Source organism: Aotus nancymaae, unplaced genomic scaffold, assembly GCF_030222135.1.
Source record: "Aotus nancymaae isolate 86718 unplaced genomic scaffold, 86718_ANA_hifiasm-v0.15.2.pri h1tg000025l, whole genome shotgun sequence".
Classification (NCBI taxonomy): domain Eukaryota; kingdom Metazoa; phylum Chordata; class Mammalia; order Primates; family Aotidae; genus Aotus; species Aotus nancymaae.
Window position 1 is genome coordinate 2352183 of NW_026988438.1, and position 21264 is coordinate 2373446.

Consider the following 21264-nt stretch of genomic DNA (forward strand, 5'->3'; position numbering starts at 1 on the left):
TATTGGCTACTGGTGAAGCTGAGGCAGGAGGATTGCCTGAGCCTGGAGGTTAACCCTAACCCTAACCCTAACGAGCCACATTTGTGCCACTGCATTCCAGCCTAGGTGATACAGTAAGATCCCATCTCAAAACAAAATTTAAAAACTTATGAATTAGAAATTTAAGAATCTGAAAAAACTAACCTCTCTAACCCAGAAGCTATAAAGACATTATTGGCATAATTGGTAATATGAAAACTATTTAGTATTAATTAAAGTGTTTGTATTTTTGCAAGAGAATTCTTAAGGCATAAAGAAAATATTTTTAACATATATAATGTATTTATAATTTCATATATGTATAAAATTTCATATCTATAATAGGTAAAAAGCTCCAATAGAGTCTAAGAGAGAGGCAAACAACTCAAGAAAAACAGGCAAATGATAATACAAACTTCTAATTCAAAAAAGAAAAATGTCCTAGAAAGATGTTAAAAGATCCCCTCCCTCATTAGTAATAAATGAAAACAACATGTCTTATAACAGAAACACACAAAATATCAACAAATGTATAGAAATACGAACATGATTAACAAACTAGCCTTCTGAGATATAAAAATAACACCATACTCCCAAAAGACAGAACATGTATTCTTCACAAGATTACATGGGATATTTTACCAACACAGACCATGTGTTAGATTATAAAATAAGTGACCACAAATTTCAAAAAACCTGAAGTCCACTCAGAGAATGTTTTCTGACTACAATGGAATTAAGATAAAAGTCTATCACAAAAAGGCAACTAGAAAAATCCCCAAACATTAAAAAGTAGAGTAACACCATATTTATAAATAATTCACTAATAAAAATCAAATGAAAAGACAATTAGCCAGTATTTTCAATTAAATAATAAAAATAAGACAGCAAAAGATGAGGGTTGTGGTTTAAGTGCTGTACTTAAAGGGAAACTGAGATAATGTTTATCTACTTTTAAAAGTTAGAAAAAATTGTATTTTATACCCAAAGAAGGTAGAAGGAAGAAAATAATAATGAGCAGACATAATTAAAATGACAAACAAATGTGTAAAGTAGAAAAAAAATCAATCAACCAAAAGTTGGATCTTAATAAAGACTAATAAAATCTAATCTAAAAAACGGCCTTCTAGAAACATTGATCAAGGGAGAAGGGACAAATTTGTAGAGGTACACACATACCTCTGCACTCATATACATATGTACACACATACGCCTGTACTTCCATGGGTACTTACAAACATACACATTCACCATGTTCATGGGTTCAAAGACTCAGTAGTAAAAAGATGTTAATTCAATGTAGAAGAAGATCCAAGATGGCTGATTAGGAGAAGCTCAGGATTGCAGCTCCCAGTGAAAGCGCAGAGGGTGAGTGGATGCCACAGTTCCAGACGGATTTTTATTGCCCACAGACCAAGAGATTCCCAGGAGGAGGAGCCCCACAGGTCGCCAGCATGGCTGTTTTGGCTGGCGCGGCTGTTTCGCCGGTGCCCCGGTGCAGGGGTTCTCCATACAAAATACACTGGTCTGGGTACCCTTTTAGCTGACGATTGGAGCTGTGGGAAGGCAGAGTTGCCCATTCATCTGATTAAAAAGGGACTGAAACAGGGAGCCAGGCCAGGAGATTCCAGGGCAAAAAAGCACTACGAATTTCAGCGCCACTGTTTCAGCTGGCCCAGTGGGTCACCGCACGGGAAATCACACAGATCCCAGTGCCTTTTCAACAGGCGACTGGAACGCCTGGGAGAGAATCGACTGTTCCACTAAAAAAAAAAGCTCTGAGGCAGGAAGCCAGGTAATCAGGCTCGGCTGGTCCCACCAGCACAAGAAAAAAAACCCCAGTAATTGGAAACGCTCTGGGTTGAGAGTTTCACAGCAAGCACAGCTGAACCTGGGACAGTCCAGCTCTGTGGGGGAGGGGCGTCCGCCATTACCGAGGCAGCCCGCCGTTGCCGAGGCAACCCACCATTACAGAGAAAGTCTGCCATTACCAAGGTGGGCCGGCATCGCTGGGGCAATTCTAACTACACCCGTATAAACAGGACTGCAGGGAAGTTCACACAGCAGCTGGGTGGAGCCCACAGCAGCTCAGCAAAGCCTCTGCAGGCAGACAGTGACTAGGCTGCCTCCTTGCTGGACAGGGCAGTCCTGAAAAAAAAGGCAGCAGCACAATGGAAACTCATAAATAAAGCCCTAATTCCCTGGGACAGAGCACCTGGGAGAAAAAAAGGGGTTTATGAGCTTTGCTGCAGCAGACTTAAACGCGTGCTGCCCAGCAGATCTGAATGAAAAACAGAGCTCACAGCTCAGCACTTGAGCGACTATAAAGGACAGACTGTCTCCTCAAGCAGCTCCCTGACCCCCGTATATCCAAAGAGTCACCTCATAAAGGAGAGCTCAGACTGACATTTGGCGGGTATCCTTCTGGGACAAAGCAGAAGAAGAAACTGGTAGCAACCCTTACTGTTCAGCAGCTGTTGCAGGTGATCCCCAGGCAAGCAGGGCCTGGAGTGGACCTCAGCAGTCCTACAGCAGAGAGGCCAGACAGTTAAAAGGAAAACTAAGAAACAGAAATAACTTCATCAACAACAAACAGGATGTCCACTCAGAGACCCAATCTGAAAGTCAGCAACTACAAAGACGAGAGGTGGATAAATCCACAAAGATGGGAAGAAACCAGCGCAAAAAGGATGAAAACACCCGAAACCAGAACACCTCTCATCCTACAAAGAATCACAACTCCTCATCAGCAAAGGAACAAGGCTGGATGGAGAATGAGTGTGATGAAATGACAGAATCAGGCTTCAGAAGGTGGGTAATAAGGAACTTCTGTGAGCTAAAAGAACATGTTCTAACCCAATGCAAAGAAACTAAGAACCTTAAAAAAAGATTTGACGAAATGCTAACGAGAATGGACAACTTAGAGAGGAATATAAGTGAATTGATGGAGCTGAAAAACACAACACGAGAACTTTGCGAAGCATGCACAAGTTTCAACAGCCGAATTCACCAAGCAGAAGAAAGGATATCAGAGGTCAAAGATCAACTCAATGAAATAAAATGAGAAGGCAAGATTAGAGAAAACACGGTAAAAAGGAATGAACAAAGTCAACAAGAAGTATGGGACTATGTGAAAAGACCTAATCTATGTTTGATAGGTGTACCTGAATGTGACGAAGAGAATGAATCCAAGTTGGAAAATACTCTTCAGGATATTATCCAGGAAAACTTCCCCAACCTAGCAAGGCAGGCCAATATTCAAGTCCAGGAAATACAGAGAACACCACAAAGATATTCCTCAAGAAGACCTACCCCAAGGCACATAATCGTCAGATTCACCAGGGTTGAAATGAAGGAGAAAATGCTAAGGGCAGCCAGAGAGAAAGGTCGGATTACCCACAAAGGGAAGCCCATCAGACTCACAGCAGACCTCTCAGCAGAAACCCTACATGCCAGAAGAGAGTGGGGGCCAATATTCAACCTCCTTAAAGAAAAGAACTTTCAACCCAGAATTTCATATCCAGCCCAACTAAGCTTCATAAGTGAAGGAAAAATAAAATCCTTTGCGAACAAGCAAGTACTCAGAGATTTCATCACCACCAGGTCTGCTTTACAAGAGCTCCTGAAAGAGGCACTAAACATAGAAAGGAACAACCAGTACCAGCTACTCCAAAAACACACCAAATGGTAAAGAGCATCAACACAATGAAGAATCTGCATCAACTAATGGGCAAAACAGCCAGCTAGCATCAAAATGGCAGGATCAAATTCACACATAACAATATTAACCCTAAATGTAAATGGATTAAATGCCCCAATCAAAAGACACAGACTGGCAAATTGGATAAAAAGCCAAAACCCATTGATGTGCTTTATCCAGGAAACCCATCTCACTTGCAAGGATACACAAAGGCTCAAAATAAAGGGATGGAGGAAGATTTACCAAGCAAATGGAGACCAAAAAATAGCAGGAGTTGCAATTCTCATCTCTAATAAAATAGACTTTAATGCAACAAAGATCAAAAGAGACAAAGAAGGACATTACATAATGGTAAAAGGATCAATGCAACAAGAAGAGCTAACGATCCTAAATATATACGCACCCAATACAGGAGCACCCAGATACATAAGGCAAGTTCTTAATGACTTACAAAGAGACTTAGATTCTCACACAATGATAGTGGGAGACTTTAACACCCCATTGTCAATATTAGACAGATTAACGAGACAGAAAATTAACAAGGATATCCAGGACTTGAACTCAGACCTGGAACAAGCAAACCTAATACACATTTACAGAACTCTCCACCCCAAATCCACAGAATATACATTCTTCTCAGCACCACATCACACCTACTCTAAAATTGACCACATAATTGGAAGTAAATCACTCCTCAGCAAATGCAAAAGAACGGAAATCATAACAAACAGTCTCTCAGACCACAGTGCAATCAAGTTAGAACTCAGAATTCAGAAACCAACCCAGAACTGCACAGCTTCATGGAAACTGAACAACTAGCTCTTGAATGTTGACTGGATAAACAATGAAATGAAGGCAGAAATAAAGATGTTCTTCGAAAACAATGAGAATGAAGACACCACATACCAGAATCTCTGGAACACATTTAAAGCAGTCTCTAGAGGAAAATATATAGCAATAAGTGCCCACATGAGAAGAAAGGAGAGATCTAAAATTGACACCCCATCGTCAAAATTGAAAGAGCTAGAGGAGCAAGATCAAAAAAACTCAAAACCTAGCAGAAGATAAGAAATAACTAAGATCAGAGCAGAACTGAAGGAGATAGAGACACAAAAAACCCTTCAAAAAATCAATAAATCCAGGAGCTGGTTTTTCAAAAAGATCAACAAAATAGACAGACCACTAGTCAGATTAATAAAAAAGAAAAGAGATAATAACCAAATATATGCAATAAAAAACGATAAAGGGGATATCACCACAGATTCCACAGAAATTCAAACCATCATCAGAGATTATTACAAACAACTTTATGCACATAAACTAGTAAACCTGAAAGAAATGGATAAATTCCTGGACACTTGCCTCCTCCCAAGCCTAAACCAGGAAGAGGTCGAAACCCTGAATAGACCGGTCTGAAGTTGAGGCAGCAATTAACAGCCTACCACCCAAAAAAAGCCCAGGCCCAGATGGCTTCACAGCCAAATTCTACCAGACATACAAAGAGGAGCTGGTACCATTCCTCCTGAAACTATTCCAAATAATCCAAAAAGAGGGACTCCTTCCCAAATCATTTTAGGAGACCAACATCATCCTGATACCAAAACCCAGCAGAGACTCAACAAGAAAAGAAAACTATAGGCCAATATCCATGATGAACATATATGCAAAAATCTTCAATAAAAATACTGGCAAGCTGATTGCAACAGCACATCAAAAAGCTTATCCACCAAGATCAAGTAGGATTCATCCCGGGGTTGCAAGGCTGATTCAACATATGCAAGTCTATAAATGTAATTCACCACATAAACAGAACCAAAGACAAAAACCTCATGATTATCTCAATTGATGCAGAGAAGGCCTTTGACAAAATTCAACAGCCCTTTATGCTAAAAACCCTCAATAAACTAGGTATTGATGGAACGTATCTCAAAATAATAAAAGCTATTTACAACAAACCAACAGCCAATATCATACTGAATGGGCAAAAACTGGAAGCATTCCCTTTGAAATCTGGCACTAGACAAGAATGCCCTCTCTCACCACTCCTATTCAATATAGTACTGGAAGTTCTAGCCAGAGCAATCAGGCAAGAAAAAGAAATAAAGGGTATTCAAATAGGAAAGGAGGAAGTCAAACTGTCTCTATTTGCAGACGACATGATTGTATATCTAGAAGACCCCATCATCTCAGCCCAAAATCTCCTGAAACTGATAAGCTACTTCAGCAAAGTCTCAGGATACAAAAATCAATGTGCAGAAATCACAAGCATTGCTATACACCAATAACAGACTTAAAGAGAGCCAAATCAAGAATGAACTGCCATGCACAATTGCTACAAAGAGAATAAAATACCTAGGAATACAACTAACAAGGAACGTAAAGGACCTCTTCAAGGAGAACTACAAACCACTGCTCAACGAAATAAGAGAGGACACAAACAGATGGAGAAACATTCCATGTTCATGGTTAGGAAGAATCAATATCGTGGAAATGGCCATACTGCCCAAAGTAATTTACAGATTCAATGCTATCCCCATCAAGCTACCAATGACCTTCTTCACAGAACTGGAAAAAACCACCTTAAACTTCATATGGAACCAAAAGAGAGCCCGCATAGCCAAGTCAATTCTAAGGACTTCAAACGATACTACAAGCCTATAGTAATCAAAACAGCATGGTACTGGGACCAAATCAGAGATATAGACCAATGGAACAGAACAGAGGCCTCGGAGGCAACACAACATATCTACAACCATCCGATTTTTCACAAACCTGACAAAAACAAGCAATGGGGAAAGGATTCCCTGTTCAATAAATGTTGTTGGGAAAACTGGCTAGCCATGTGCAGAAAGCAGAAACTGGATCCCTTCCTGACACCTTACACTAAAATTAACTCCAGATGGATTAAAGACTTAAACATAAGACCTAACACCATAAAAACCCTAGAAGAAAATCTAGGCAAAACCATTCAGGACATAGGCGTAGGCAAGGACTTCATGACCAAAACACCAAAAGCGTTGGCAACAAAAGCCAAAATAGACAAATGGAACCTAATCAAACTCCACAGGTTCTGCACGGTAAAAAAACAGTTATTAGAGTGAATTGGCAACCAACAGAATGGGAAAAAATTTTTGCTGTTTACCCATCTGACAAAGGGCTGATATCCAGAATTTACAAAGAACTAAAACAGATTTACAAGAAAAAAACAAACGAGCCCATTCAAAAGTGGGCGAAGGATATGAACAGACACTTTACAAAAGAAGACATACATGAGGCCAACAAACATATGAAAAAATGCTCAACATCACTGGTCATTAGAGAAATGCAAATCAAAACTACATTGAGATACCATCTCATGCCAGTTAGAATGGCGATCATTCTCCAGATGCTGGAGAGGACGTGGAGAAATAGGAACACTTTTACACTGTTGGTGGGAGTGTAAATTAGTTCAACCATTGTAGAAGGCAGTGTGGCGATTCCTCAAACACCTAGAAAAAGAAGTTCCATTTGACCCAGCAATCCCATTACTGGGTATATATCCAAAGGATTATAAATCGTTCTACTATAAGGACACATGCACACGAATATTCATTGCAGCAGAGTTTACAATAGCAAAGACCTGGAACCAACCCAAATGCCCATCAGTGATAGACTGGACAGGGAAAATGTGGCACATATACACCATGGAATATTATGCAGCCATCAAAAATGATGAGTTCACATCCTTTGTAGGGACATGGATGAACCTGAAAACCATCATTCTCAGCAAACTGACACAAGAGCAGAAAATCAAACACTGCATGTTCTCACTCATAGGCAAGTGTTGAACCATGAGAACACATGGACACAGGGAGGGGAACACTACACACTGGGGTCTATTGGGGGGAAATAGGGGAGGGATACCGGTGGGTGGGGAGTGGGGAGAGATAGCATGGGGAGAAATGCCAGATATAGGTAAAGGGGAGGAAGGCAGCAAATCACACTGCCACACATGCACCTATGCAACAATCTTGCATGTTCTTCACATGTACCCCATAACCTAAAATGCAATAAAAAAAAAAACCTCATGTAATGTTAAACAAACGTTAAATAGTACATTTAGGCTGGGTGCACTGGTCCATACCTGTAATGTCAGCACTTTGGGAGGCTGAGGTGGGAGGATCGCTTGAGCCCAGCAGTTCAAACCAGCCTGGGCAACATAGTAAAACCTCGTCACCATTTTTTTAATTTTTAAATTTAAAAAATACATTTATATACATATAACTCAAAGAAGATTAAACATTTTTTATTTGACAATGTCTCCTGTATAATTTAACATACCAAATAAGACTAATATGTCTCTCTCGGACTTCCAAGGGCCCTTTTGTTGAATGTCAAAAAGCTAATTTGAGGTAAAAAAAAAAAAAACACTTAATTTAGAATATGAAATTTGATCTTGGGAAGACTATTAAGTGTATCAAAAATTTAAAACACCTGATTAAAATAGGATCACAGATCACTGTAAAATCAAATTCATTCATTTATCCAAAGTGATTATTAAAAGATGTCAGAAAAAGAAAAAAGATGTTAATTCTCCCCAAATGATCTACAGTTTCAATGTAATCCCACTCAAAATCTCAACAGATTTTCAGACAACTGCTTTCTAAAATGTATATGGAATTATAAAGGGCAAAAAAGAGCCAAGGCAATCCTGAACAACAACCAAAAAAAGGCAAAGCAAACAAAATGAACACACATCAAAATTTATAAAGACAGAATCAGACAGTGTCATGCTGGTACAAAACAGACAACTACATCAATGGGGCTATTAACAGGGCAACAGAATCCAGAGAGAGAACAACAGACAAAATCCCCTGATGAAAATACAGTGCAGTGGGGAAACGATGACCTTTTCAGTAAAGCATCTTTTCAATGTTACTAGTCAATTGGGTACACATATGAGGGCTGGGGGGAGTCAATCTTAATCCTTACTTCAAGCCACAGACAAAAGTCAATTCTCCAGAGTGGGAGAAAACATTTGCAATACAAATATTTGACCAAAGACTCATCTGCAGCATATACAAGAAACTCTTAAAATCACTGCTGTATTTAGAGAACATATCTAAAAAAAGCATTGTTATATTTTTCTTTTATATTACCAATGACATTAGCTTTTCATATGCTCAGGATAAAACCCCAGAGTGTTCTTTTAATATTCTTTCTGTAGCTCTGCACAGGTAGGTGATCAATAAAGTTTGTCAATTCTATCTTCTCAATGTCTCTCACCTGTGCTCTTCTTACTAGACGAATTACGTTAACTTTTCAATTTTTATTTCCAGACTAAATTCTGATTGAATTACTTTTATGCTTTCACATAAGAGGACTTATGAGAACAACACTGGTAACAAAAACAGAAAACATTCTTTGTACTTACGTTAGCGGCCTCTGAGTTGCAATGATATAATCCGGTCTTCCGTTTTTATAAAGCAAGCGTGCATTAGACTGGACCCATGCCCATCGATTACTTTTTGTCAGAAGTCGGAAAACTATCATGCCACTTTCTCCAGTCTTAATCACTAAAATAAAATTTAAACATTACATTATGAAACTCTAAATCAATATATTGAAAGATATTCCTAAAAACAAAGCTCTTGTGACATAGTTCTGGATGTATTTCCTTTATTCCCAAAGACAGTAAGTTTTAAACACAAAGTATTATAAGGCACAGAAATAGTTTTTTGGAGTTGTTTTTTTCCCCATTTCAGACTAAATTTATTATTTTAAATGTTAAAGGAAAGATTATGTACTAGACAATTCTAGTAACACAGGAAAGTATAGAGAGAGTAGAAACTGGGGAAAAAAGATTAAAACATTTTTGTTTTAAATAGGGAATGTTTTCCTACAGCCTGATACTTTATAATTAAGTAGAATTATTAACACTATTACTGTTAAAATATTAACATAGATTTATGAATTGATAATGATGTAACTGAAGAACTCCCAAGCAAAATTTCACGGGCCACAATGGTCGTTTTTCAGTCAGTACACCACAGCATTTCTGGGTGGCAGGTGTAGACCATGAACAGAGTGTAACCCTGGTTAATCATAATGATATGTTACTAAGTAGAAGTTTACCCATACAGTTTACTTAAACACGTTACATTACATAATTTGAAACACGTACTACAGCATATGCTTTTATTCTGACGTGTTCATAAGGAACTACGACTTACTCCGGATATGGGACTCAGCACAGTAAAGCATGTCAGCAGCATGAAGAAACTGATATCCTGATCCTCTTGTGCAAAGCTCTGCTTCAGTATATCCTAAAACAATTTTTCCTCTGTTTAAAATAAACGTAAAATAAGAATGAATTTAGATTTAACATAAATGAAATAACCAAGATAAATTCATTGTTTTTACACTAGTTTCTGCCAAATGTGTTAGTTCACAGTTAGAATTTCACATGAGTAAGCAGATGCGAAATTAAACACACCTATACAAACCGCTCTTCTTTGCTTATGGCTGCAAATTTCAGTTTCAGCCTACTTTCTTTTCCTGAATAAAACCATGGAAATCAGTAAGCTAAAAATGAATCTAATAGAGCAGATGTATGGGTAAGAGAAAATCTTTAATAACATTTGTGCCATTTAAAAATGTAAAAGAAACCAACAATAAATGTCATCAGAAGAACAAATTTTACTAATATCTAAGAACATTATCACTTGAGACAAGTATAGCAAAAAAAATTAAAAGGATGATTTGTGAGCCTGATGAAATTATTTTACTTTAAAAGGCTATACTGAAAGAATAGCCAATCTAACAATAAACAATATCACATACAGTCTCTACTGTGGGTTTTACATGCTAAGAGAGACTTACTGAAACATAATGTACATCCAATAAAATAGAAGTGAAAAAGTCTCACTTACTTGGCATCACAACCAATAGGTGTGAAGTCTAGTTTGTGTTTAGTTCTAAAGATAAAATTCTTGGTCCGGATTTCAAGTATGGATGGTGGCTGAAGTGGAGTAGCTATTGCAAACAAAGCCAACTGCGGTGGAAGTATGGAGCCATCTTTCCCTTTCTTTTTTTGTCCATGAAGATACTTTAACCTCCCTTGGAAATTCATTGCCTTAAAAAAACAAAAAAGCAAAAAAAGTTCAATAAAATTAACAATATAAAATAGTACCTTTTAAAAAGGCTCCATTATGGCTGCCTCTAGGGTTCTTGATAATTCCATAAATGTTCCTGAAACTGAGAACAGTTACTTTCTTTCACTCCTCTCTCCATGGGAACCTCATTAAAACTATCCCAAAGAGTAGTATGAGAAATATTGTAAAGGGATAAGTGAAGCACTCCTTGTTTCTAACGGTCATAACATGAATACCTGTATCATTTTCTGAGCTTGCCATTAACCTACCATTTTCACCTCACACAGCTCCTTGCACATCAGACAATCAATATACTCTGAATGGTGATAAAGTCCTAAAGTAAACACTCATTTTCAAGCACACATGAACTATATCACAGCTCATAGCATACTGCATAGTTCAGAGTAATGTTTTCTATAGAGACAAAATATAATTTTATTAAAACACTAAAATGAATCATCGTGAAAACATATAGAGAATGCAGAGCTCTACTGAGCAAAGATATGGAAGAACGAGGACAGGGAAAACAAAGGTGATTTAAACATGAACATGATGTATTTATTTGGTTAAAACAGTATCAATCAGTCCAAGGGATGATTCTAACATCAAAATAACGGCAGCACGAGGAGGAGAAGACCCTCTTGCAAATAGATATTGCACCTCAGACATACAGTCACATGTCACTTAACAAAAGGGGCATGTTTTACGGAATGTCCTTAGGCAATTTCGTCATCCTGTGAACATCAGAGGGTAGGTACACAAACCCTGATGGTATAACTTACTATGCATCTAAGCTATACAGTCTGGCCTATTGCCGGTAGGCTACAAACCTGTACAGCAGCTATCGTACTGAATACTTTAAGCAATTGTAACACAATGGTAAGTATTTGTGTATCTAAACATAGAAAATATACAGTAAAAATAAAATATAAGAGACAAAAAATGGTATACCTGTACAAGAGAACTTACTGTAAATAAAGCAGGCAGGACTGAAAGTTGCTCTGGTTTAGTCAGTGAGCGAATGAGTGGAGAGTGAATGTGAAGGTCTGAGACATTACTGTACACTACTACAGGGTTTATAAACACTGCATACTTAGGCTATGCTGAATTTATAAAAAACGTTTTCCTTTCAGCCAGGTGCGGTGGCTCACATCAGTAATCCCAGCACAGTTTACTGTAACTTTTTTTACTGTAGAAACTTTCACATTTTTTAAACTTTTTGACTCTTTTGTAATAACAATTAAACACAGTGTACAGTCACATAAAAATATTTTCTTTCTTTGTATCATTATTCTATAAGTTTTCTTCTATAAATTTTAATTCTTTTACTTTTTAAACTTTTTTGTTAAAAACTAAGACACAAACCCACACATTAGCTTAGGTCTGCACAGGGTGAAGATCATCAACGTTCCTATCTTCCCCCTCTGCATCTTGTCCCACTGGAACATCTGCAAGGGCAGTAACATGCATGGGGCTGTCATCTCCTGTGATAACAATGCCTTCTTTTGGAATATTTCCTGAAGGACCTGTCTGAGCCTGTTTTACAGTTAACCTTACTCTAAAACAATGAATAAAATAATAATTAAAAGTATAATAAAGTAAAATAATGAATAGTAAATACATACATAGTGATTTATTATTTTCAAGTATTATATATTGTACATAATTGTATGTGCTATACTTTTTATATGACTGGCAACACAGGTTTGCTTCCTCAGCATCACCATCAACATGTGAGTAATGCTATGATGTCATTAGGTGACGGGAATTTTTTGGCTACATTATTCTCATGGGACTACCATCACATATGTGGTCTGCCATTGACCAAAGCATCACTATGCAGCATGACACTCTACATACTAACTGTTCATGAGCAATAATACCGGGAAAATTATCTCAAAGCACAATTCTAACTCTGGGTCAGCAAAATTCTCTTCAGAAATAAACACACGAACAAAAACCATTCCTTGGAAATGCTTAATTTAAGATTCGACTATCTGATTCAAATTCCTTATAATTCACAAAAAGAATACACAATATACTTTGTATTCTCTTCTCCTGTATTTGGTGACATGAGCTGTCTAAGGATACAACTGAGAGAACAGACAAGCCCAATCTGAGTAATCCTAAGCTGCTTCCTATAGTCAACTCCCACGCAGGTGTTCAGACTTTGCAACAAGAAACGTCGTCTCCTATCAGATGATGACTCTATAATCATGAATATGCAATCATTTTTCTATGTGGCAGATATTTGAGACATGTGGAAAGGCCATAATTTTTCTGTCTAGCAGGCACTGAATGCCAAGACGGTAAGCATCCTGCTACTAAAAAAGGGCTACATAATTCTCTGACACCTTAAAAGTCCTAAAATAGTCAAAATACAAGGCTTCATGTTATTTCACTCAATCTTTGTTACTATATCCTAAAGAATAGTTTTCTGAGTTATAGAAGATAGTCAAAATCAGAAATAATTATTTTAAAATGTTACCTTCCTTTATCAAATTATTTGGTAGCAAACTTTTTAAAGCTGAAATCAAAGATAACCAAAGAAAATTGGCTTCACTTAACTTTTTTTTCCTATAGCTTAATAATGTCAAATCAAACTAAATTTAGGCTGAAGATGCCTCTGCTCCTTGAGTCCTTACCAAGGAATTGCAACTTCATTTACTATATAAACTGAGGGAAAGCCTAACAGTAGGCGTAAACTTTTAACCAAATAGCTGAGTCTCAGTCAGTCACAGGTGGTCTACTGATCAGATCATATTCAAATAAGGTGGACCCCAAGCTGTAATCAATCAAGCTATTTCTGGACCTCACTTGCATTTTCTCTCCATAAATGCTCCAGCCCATGTTTTTAAGTAAGCTCTCTGAACCTCTCTGGTTCTGAGAGCTGCCTGGTTTTGGAATCATTCTTTGCCCAATTAAATTTTTCTAAATTAAATTTGCCTCAAATTTTTATTGTAACAATAGTAAAGCCAATATCATAAGATTTTGTACCTTACCAGAAAACCAGAAGAATTATCCAGCAGACACCTTAGACGACATATGAAGCACCTCTCCATAAAAGGGGAGTTTTCTGGAGGAAGCTGGTCTGCGTTATAACAGACTACTGGCTGGGGGAGACCAGGAGCTTCTGCTGAAATAAAGGCAAAACAAAAATTACTTTCCATTTTGCTGTAAAGTTAAGTATTTGAATACGTAAAATTTGTGTTAATTTCTAAACTGGAGTCTGAATTCTGAATACAAAAAAATCATTTTCAGAAGAGCTAATGACACGAAACTAAAAGTTTATTAAATATCACTTTTATCACATAGAACTGGTGTAATTTTTCCACTTTTTATTGAGCTATCACTGTCAACAATTTTCACATTTTCTAACACAGTTTTGTTTTCTTAACACTTTAACAGATTCCCAAAAACAACTTTCTTTTTGCATTGAGAAAAGCCTTTTTATACCTGTATATGCTAGTTTACTGCTTTCTTTGGTGGGTTTTAAACATAATAATTTACACGCACTCAGGTATCAACCTTGTACCCTCCTTCCATCTTTCATGATGGTCTTACTTATTTTTATAAAATACATTACTGAGTATGGAAATACTGTGTTGCCTGAAACTCATTAATGGCTCTCATGTGCCAAAATACTCCTTAGCTCATTAGGCTGTTTGTGACCTAGCTGTGGCCTATGGTTACGGACTTACTTCTTTCCACTACTTCCCTAGCATGGAGTTCTATGACGCTACAGGATCCCAGCCTCCTTTCACAGAATCATGTTTAAAAACTACCAACACTATCTTTTATACCATCAATTCTTACCTTCAATTCTTTGTCCAGACTCTGTACACTGAGAAGGATTTAATGCCCAGTGTAGTTGACGCTGAAATTCAGCTCGGTCTTCTGTATGGATAAGTTCATATACACTCTGATGTATGACATCAGACTAAAGAAAAAAGATACAAGGAATACAACGAAAGTAGTGATCAAAAAATGTGTGTTACTAAAGTAATTTTGAAGCCTATTTAAATTAGTGGGTGCTTGCTAGTGGTGATGAATACGAATTGAATGATTCCTAAAGTTCCCTAATCACCTAAGACAGAAAAAGCTAGAGAGACTGGCACTACAACAGAGAAGCCAAAAACTACTTGTCATCACTTCCCTACATGTATGCTCCTGCTCAAATAAGTCACCTCCCCATTCCTTAAGTGCAACATATTAAAATCTATTTATGTTCTGTATCCATTTGTTAATTTTTAGATTCTTATCACTTCCACGCATCTTTTCCTAACCACCCAGGCCTCTTTGACCTCTCTAAGCTTAGTGGTATTCTTCATGTATTTGCTTCACTGTTGACTAAAATGTTCTTTGTGTAAAATTTTCACTCCAAGTAGACTCCACAAGAGTAAGGGATTGTGCCTTTACCATATCAAACCCACTTTCCTCCTCTTGCCTCTCACCATTTACTACAGTGCTGAGTCCTTAGTGCTTAAACCAGAGTTTTCATAACGTTTTTTTTAACTGCAAGTTATGATAACAAATACATTTCCACCGGTCACAGGTGTATGCACAAATACACATGGAAAAGTCTTACAAAACACGTACCATTATGAGAGATAATATTGTATATTCTGTATTATTTTATTCCATCCTAAGCAACTAAAAAGCAGTTTGATGGTGATCCACTGTCTTGACTGCACATCCACGAGCAGTCACAACTTGCAGTTTTAAAAATGGTACCTTGATCTACCACTTGTGTCAGATATAAATGTTCTCTTGGGAAAAAGATCCGTGTGCATATGTAAGAAAAAAATGGATTGGAAAATGGCTAATCTCTTTTTCTTACGATATAAATCACAATTTCAAATCATGATTCAATAGTTAAATAATTCATTAGACTTCAAACAAGTTTTTCTATGGAGATAAATATATTTTCTTTAGAATGCAAGAAAACAAAAGTTTAGACTTTGTGGCAGTAGCTAGAGTCCACTACAGTTATCTACACTTAAATCTCCCTAAGAACCTAATCTTCTAATATTAAATCATCTCAGTGCCACCCATTACACAATTTCTGGAAGCTGCATCTGAAATACAAGTTGAATCATACACATCCCCTTTAACAAAAACCTTCGGTGGTTTCCACTGGGTATGTAATATGGTCGAAGCTCTAGTCTATATTAAACTATTAAGACCAGCAGCCCTGTGAGCTTGATAGAAATGCAAATTCACGCTCCCCACTGTGAATTACTGATTCAGAATACCTGGCAATGGGGCTCAGAGATATGACCAAGTTTTATCAAGGTCTTCAGGTGATTCTTGTGCACATTACAATTTGAGAACCAGATATATGAGAATAGCAAGCATTCAAATGTACTTAGTCTGTTCTCAAACCATAAAAGATGTTCTTGTCCTTCAAATATGTGAAATATTTATAATTCCATCTATTCACCATTCATTCAATAACATTAAACAAGCCAGAGATGTTTGTTTCCTTCAACAACTTCCAGTCTAATGCTTACAGTACTCCTATAGTCCTACGTTCCCTTGTCCACCCACCTGGTACACATTATTTAGGTCAGCTTAAATACCATTTGCTTTAGGATAACTTTCATTATCCACACAAATCAGAATTAAAGGTATAAACCATAGGATTTTATTTGTACTTTTTGTATAACACCTCATTCATTTCATAGTTGTCATAAATCCTCTGCTATCCATAAGTTATTTGATGGCAAATAATTTTGTATCTTCTCCCCTAGACCCTATGTGCCTGAAAGTTTCTTATATACGAGATTCTTGATAAGCAAAAGGAACACAACAACCATGAATCACATAAAGGTTTAACGAAATTATAGTGCAGTAAATTATTACTAGAAAAAATTATTAGCTACAAATACTTAATTTATTCTACAGAATATATTGATACTTTATACATACAAATGGTCAACTGTGTCCTAAAGTATAATGTGTATGAAAAATAAATATAATAATATAAATGATATAAATAGTGTATACTTACCTGCTGAAACCCTAGATAATCTTGTATAGTAGAGGAAGCATAAAAGACCAAAGCATCTGTAGTGACAACTAATACAAAGCCATTCAGAGCCTACAAGGAAGGGAAGTTTTCAAATTAGTAATCTGACTTAATATTGACTGTCAGATAAAGGTTATTACTTTTATCTCTGAAAAATCTTCTCTCCAAAATAGTTAAAATTATTACATTTCACAAACACAGCCATAACATATACTCCTGGACTAAGAAATGCCTATTTATACCTTTTGATTTGTCTAAGGAAAAACAGCTAAATTTAATGTTCAACCAGAATAACTTTGGTAGAATATAGATTTCACCTTCTTCCCCATGTTTCAGATTTTCTTTTATATATATTGCACTTAAAAAAAAAAACCCAACTATTTAGACATCATTCACTATAGTCTATCACACTGCTTTCTTTAGAGGGAGACAGGAGGCAAAGATGTTGATTAGATCCTTAAAGTGGGAACTCCAATAGAAACTTTTCTTGTACAAAGACATTTCAAGCACTGATGCTAACATTTTAAGTCATAGAACATTTTAAGACTTTTATAAGAAAACATAATACATATATAATATAGATGTAACTGAAATATAATACATATGTAAAGTATACAGCAAATTTAGTCCACTAAAATTTAATGTCATTATGAACACATATTTAAATTTATCATTTTATATGTGTTATTCCTATTTGTTCACTGCACATCTGTATGTATAATATTTCTTTTTCTCTCTGTTTTGCCTGCTTGGGTCCATTATTTATTAGCCCATGTTCTTTAGTTTGGAAGTTATACCCTCGTTTTCTATTACTGTTAATTCAAGTCCAATATCAACTAATACCTTTATTCACCTCTTGGATAACAAAAGTATCACAGATCACTTTATATTATAATGTATTCTAATTCTACAAGCCCTCACCATTTTCTGCTTGAGTTCAATTTTGTACTTGATGTATTCTTTACTATGTCACAGCTCATGTCTTCTGACACCCTCTTTTTCATGTAAAGAGAAGCATACTATGGTTTAGTGTAAGAATCATACTGTGTAGAGTCAGACAGATTTGGTCTGGACTCCTGTCTCTGTCTATTCCTAGCTGTGTGACTTTGGTTAAGGCATTTACCCCTTTTTAGACTTCAGTGTTATTTCAAAAACTGGCACTTCATCAGGTAGATATAATGATGATATCCCTAACTCAATGCTTGGCACAGAGCTGGCACACAAGGCAATAAGGTACAGTGCTATATGGCTGTAGAAATGAGCAAATAAAGATTTATATCACCATGCTTTGAGAACTATAAAGCGTTATTTAAATAATAGTGATTCATTTATTCAACACCTAATAAACTATTACATACCCAAGAGGAGATATGTATGCTAAGGATTTAAGAGTTAACAAGACTTTGCCCTTGTGCTTATGATGCTCACATAGTCTAGCTGATATCCTCATTATCAGATGAAATAAATGAAATACAGGGACTGTCTTTCTTTTCACTCCAATTACTTTCCACCTTCAAGATTCTTGATCTATATTATACTTCTGACAACTTGGCTACAAAGATAACACCTATTATTTAGTATTCCTTTTTCTACATGTTTTTATCTATTCAAGTGGTTTATTTCTCCCAAATACCCGATGAGATAAGTGCCACGTTCCAATTTTACAACAGGTGAAACTGAGGTCAAGGACTATACCTTTAAAAGGAACTTGCCCAAGGTCACATAGCCAGAAAAAAGCTGATCCAGGAGGTAAATTCAGTCTGGCTCCAAAGCCTACTCACTTAAATATCATGATATGCTGCCTTTATGTGTTATTAATCCCAAATTGGTGCATGGTTCCGACTGTTTTATTTTGTTTTTTACTGTTAAGTTTACTGGTACAAGTGCGGGTTTGTTACATGGGTAAACTTGTGTCATGAGGGTTTGTTGTACAGTTTATTTCATCATGCAGGTATTATGCCTAGTACCCATTAGTTATTTTTCCTGATCCTCTCTCCCTCCTCCCACCCTGCAGCCTCTAAAAGGCCCCAGTGTGTGTTGTTCCCCTCTATGTGTGCATGTGTTCTCATTATTTAGCTCTCACTTAAAAGAAAGAACATGTAGCATTTGGTTTTCTGTTCCTGTGTTAGCTTGCTAAAGATAATGGCCTCAGGCTCCATGCATGTCCCTTTAACCACAAGCAGACTCTCAGGTTTTTGACTGCAGATATTATTTATATGTAATACCTGGTAATTCCCCTAGGATAAAAGAATGGTGATTCCACCCAAAAGAACTTGAATATTTAATGATTAACACACTCGAAATTGAATATTCTTAAATTCTTTTGGCAGTAACAGTATACATCCATCATTGTACTGTTTCATCCTGAAAATGTCTGCTTCTAGGGAAGATTATCCATTGATCACATTCATATTATTTTGTAGAACATCATACTTTTCCAAACAGTGAAACAAATTCAGTCACATTCCAATAAACTCATTGGTACACATGCCAGAAGACAGAAGGATAATTTAGGGTATAGTTAAAAAATCCCTAGAGACAAATCTTAATGGTCAGAAATAAAAATCTAGAAAGGGTAGATGCATATCGATTTTTATATATCTCAAATGATCTCAAGTACCAGGAGGACCAAGGTTATCACTTGTATTGATTTATCCTAATAAATTAACAGGAAGAATATGCTAATTACATAATAAAAGAGATCATCATTGTTTTAGTCTTAGTCACACAGATACACCCAATCTGTCTGAAAATCATGTTGAGTTCACTTATTATTTAAGAGAAATAAAGTGCAATTAATACTGTTATATAAAATTCCAACTGCTGTTACTGAAAAACAAAGCTGCAAGATTTTAATAAGCACAGTATTAAATAGCAAGAGATTGAATTTATTTTAAACATATGAAATAAACATGTGAAGTAAATAATTATAAAGACACAGAAAGTTATTTGCATTCATTTTTATTCCTTGTAAAATAGTAATAAATTAAGGCTAACCTAGAAAGATATCTTACATTTTTGTTAATAAAATTTTTTGTAACATTTTCTTTATATGCCTTTGATAACCAAAGGAAAATATTTCTCCTCGAAAGTTTTAGGCCATATGGTATACAGAACCTCTGCTAAGATCTTCCACACTGTAGTGGTAATTGGCTGATAACTGCAGGTTGCAATATAAAGTCACATGTCATTATGCAAGTGCATATAATGAAATGGCCATTTTCACATGTCTATAATGTTTTCAGTCATCTTCTTCATAAAAAGATAACATATAAGCAAATCCTAAGAAAGTAGTACAGTATGTGAGTCTTCCTGTTAGAGAGTAATAGTAATCTATACATGGTATTCAAGATGAACAGTTAAGTTTATTTTAGCTTCTCAAGCGTTACCAATTTGCGGATTTGATATATATCCCATATAATTATAGCTTCATAGCTTTGCATTAGCATTCTGTTTCCTTCACATAGGATATGTACACAGTTTATCTAAATGTTTAGGGAAAAAATAAAAATTACTGGCCAATAATTTAAACCAACTTGCCAAGTGTTATGTCAATCAGTCCTATTTGTCTATTTCTCCTGAAATACAGGATTTCATTATCCCCTTAGTAGATAACCCAAGATGTGTGTTTAATCATCTTAAGCAGCAATTATTTGAATGCTTTCCTATGACCAAATAAGGAGTTTTTATGTTTTGGTTAATATATACATGAAGATCCTTAGCTGGGGCTGGAGGAGGAGTCATGCTTTAATAGACTGACTTTGTTGAACCTAAGTTAATTTTTGCTAACAGGAATTTGAATGTGATTACACAATTGTAATTAAAAATGCTATATTATTAGGCATATCACCATTCACTGAATGAACTCATGGAGTTACCAAAACTTAGGTTACTTTTTGTAACAATGGTGAAATAAGTTTTTCTAGTCAGTTCAGTGGATACAACTGAAAACGATCACATAGTGGCGACAGCACATACGGCACACATCTTTATTCTAGCTTTTTTCGACAAAATAACTACATGAGAATTTTAAGTGAGAATCAATCATAGCATCAATTCTAAGAAAAAGAAAAAAGTAAAAAAAAGATTCGAAATGCTTTCATAGACAAATTAGAAACTCTAAATTATGAAGTGTAAAAACAGGGATTAGAGTTGTTGAGAAAATCTATGGCATGCTAATAAGTCACAAACAGTTGCTAAAATAAAATGGAAGTTATAACATATTGCAAAAATAAAATTCAGGTTAAGAACTATTTTAAACTATTTAAAAAATGCATTTAACAATTTTAATAGAGATACATTGCATAAAAGGTATATATAAATTCAACATCTTAAATTAGAGCCTTTGAAATACTCTAGGGAGTTCTTACTGTCTGAAGAAA

At 36.0% G+C, this 21264-nt stretch overlaps 1 protein-coding gene across 3 annotated transcripts in view; it reads right to left on the reverse strand.

Moving 5' to 3' along the window:
- The window catches only part of AHR (aryl hydrocarbon receptor), a 52856-nt gene that overhangs the window by 7319 nt on the left and 24273 nt on the right, over window positions 1-21264 (reverse strand). For 2 of the 3 annotated variants that reach the window (XM_012450690.2, XM_012450692.2), the window contains exons 4-9: window positions 16865-16954; window positions 14668-14791; window positions 13854-13987; window positions 10630-10832; window positions 9931-10040; window positions 9132-9273 (exon numbers count right to left, since the gene is read on the reverse strand). In XM_012450690.2, the coding sequence (XP_012306113.1) occupies window positions 9132-9273; window positions 9931-10040; window positions 10630-10832; window positions 13854-13987; window positions 14668-14791; window positions 16865-16954 (803 nt within the window). The remainder of the gene's footprint in view (window positions 1-9131; window positions 9274-9930; window positions 10041-10629; window positions 10833-13853; window positions 13988-14667; window positions 14792-16864; window positions 16955-21264) is intronic. The other variant, XM_012450691.2, reaches the window with a different exon arrangement.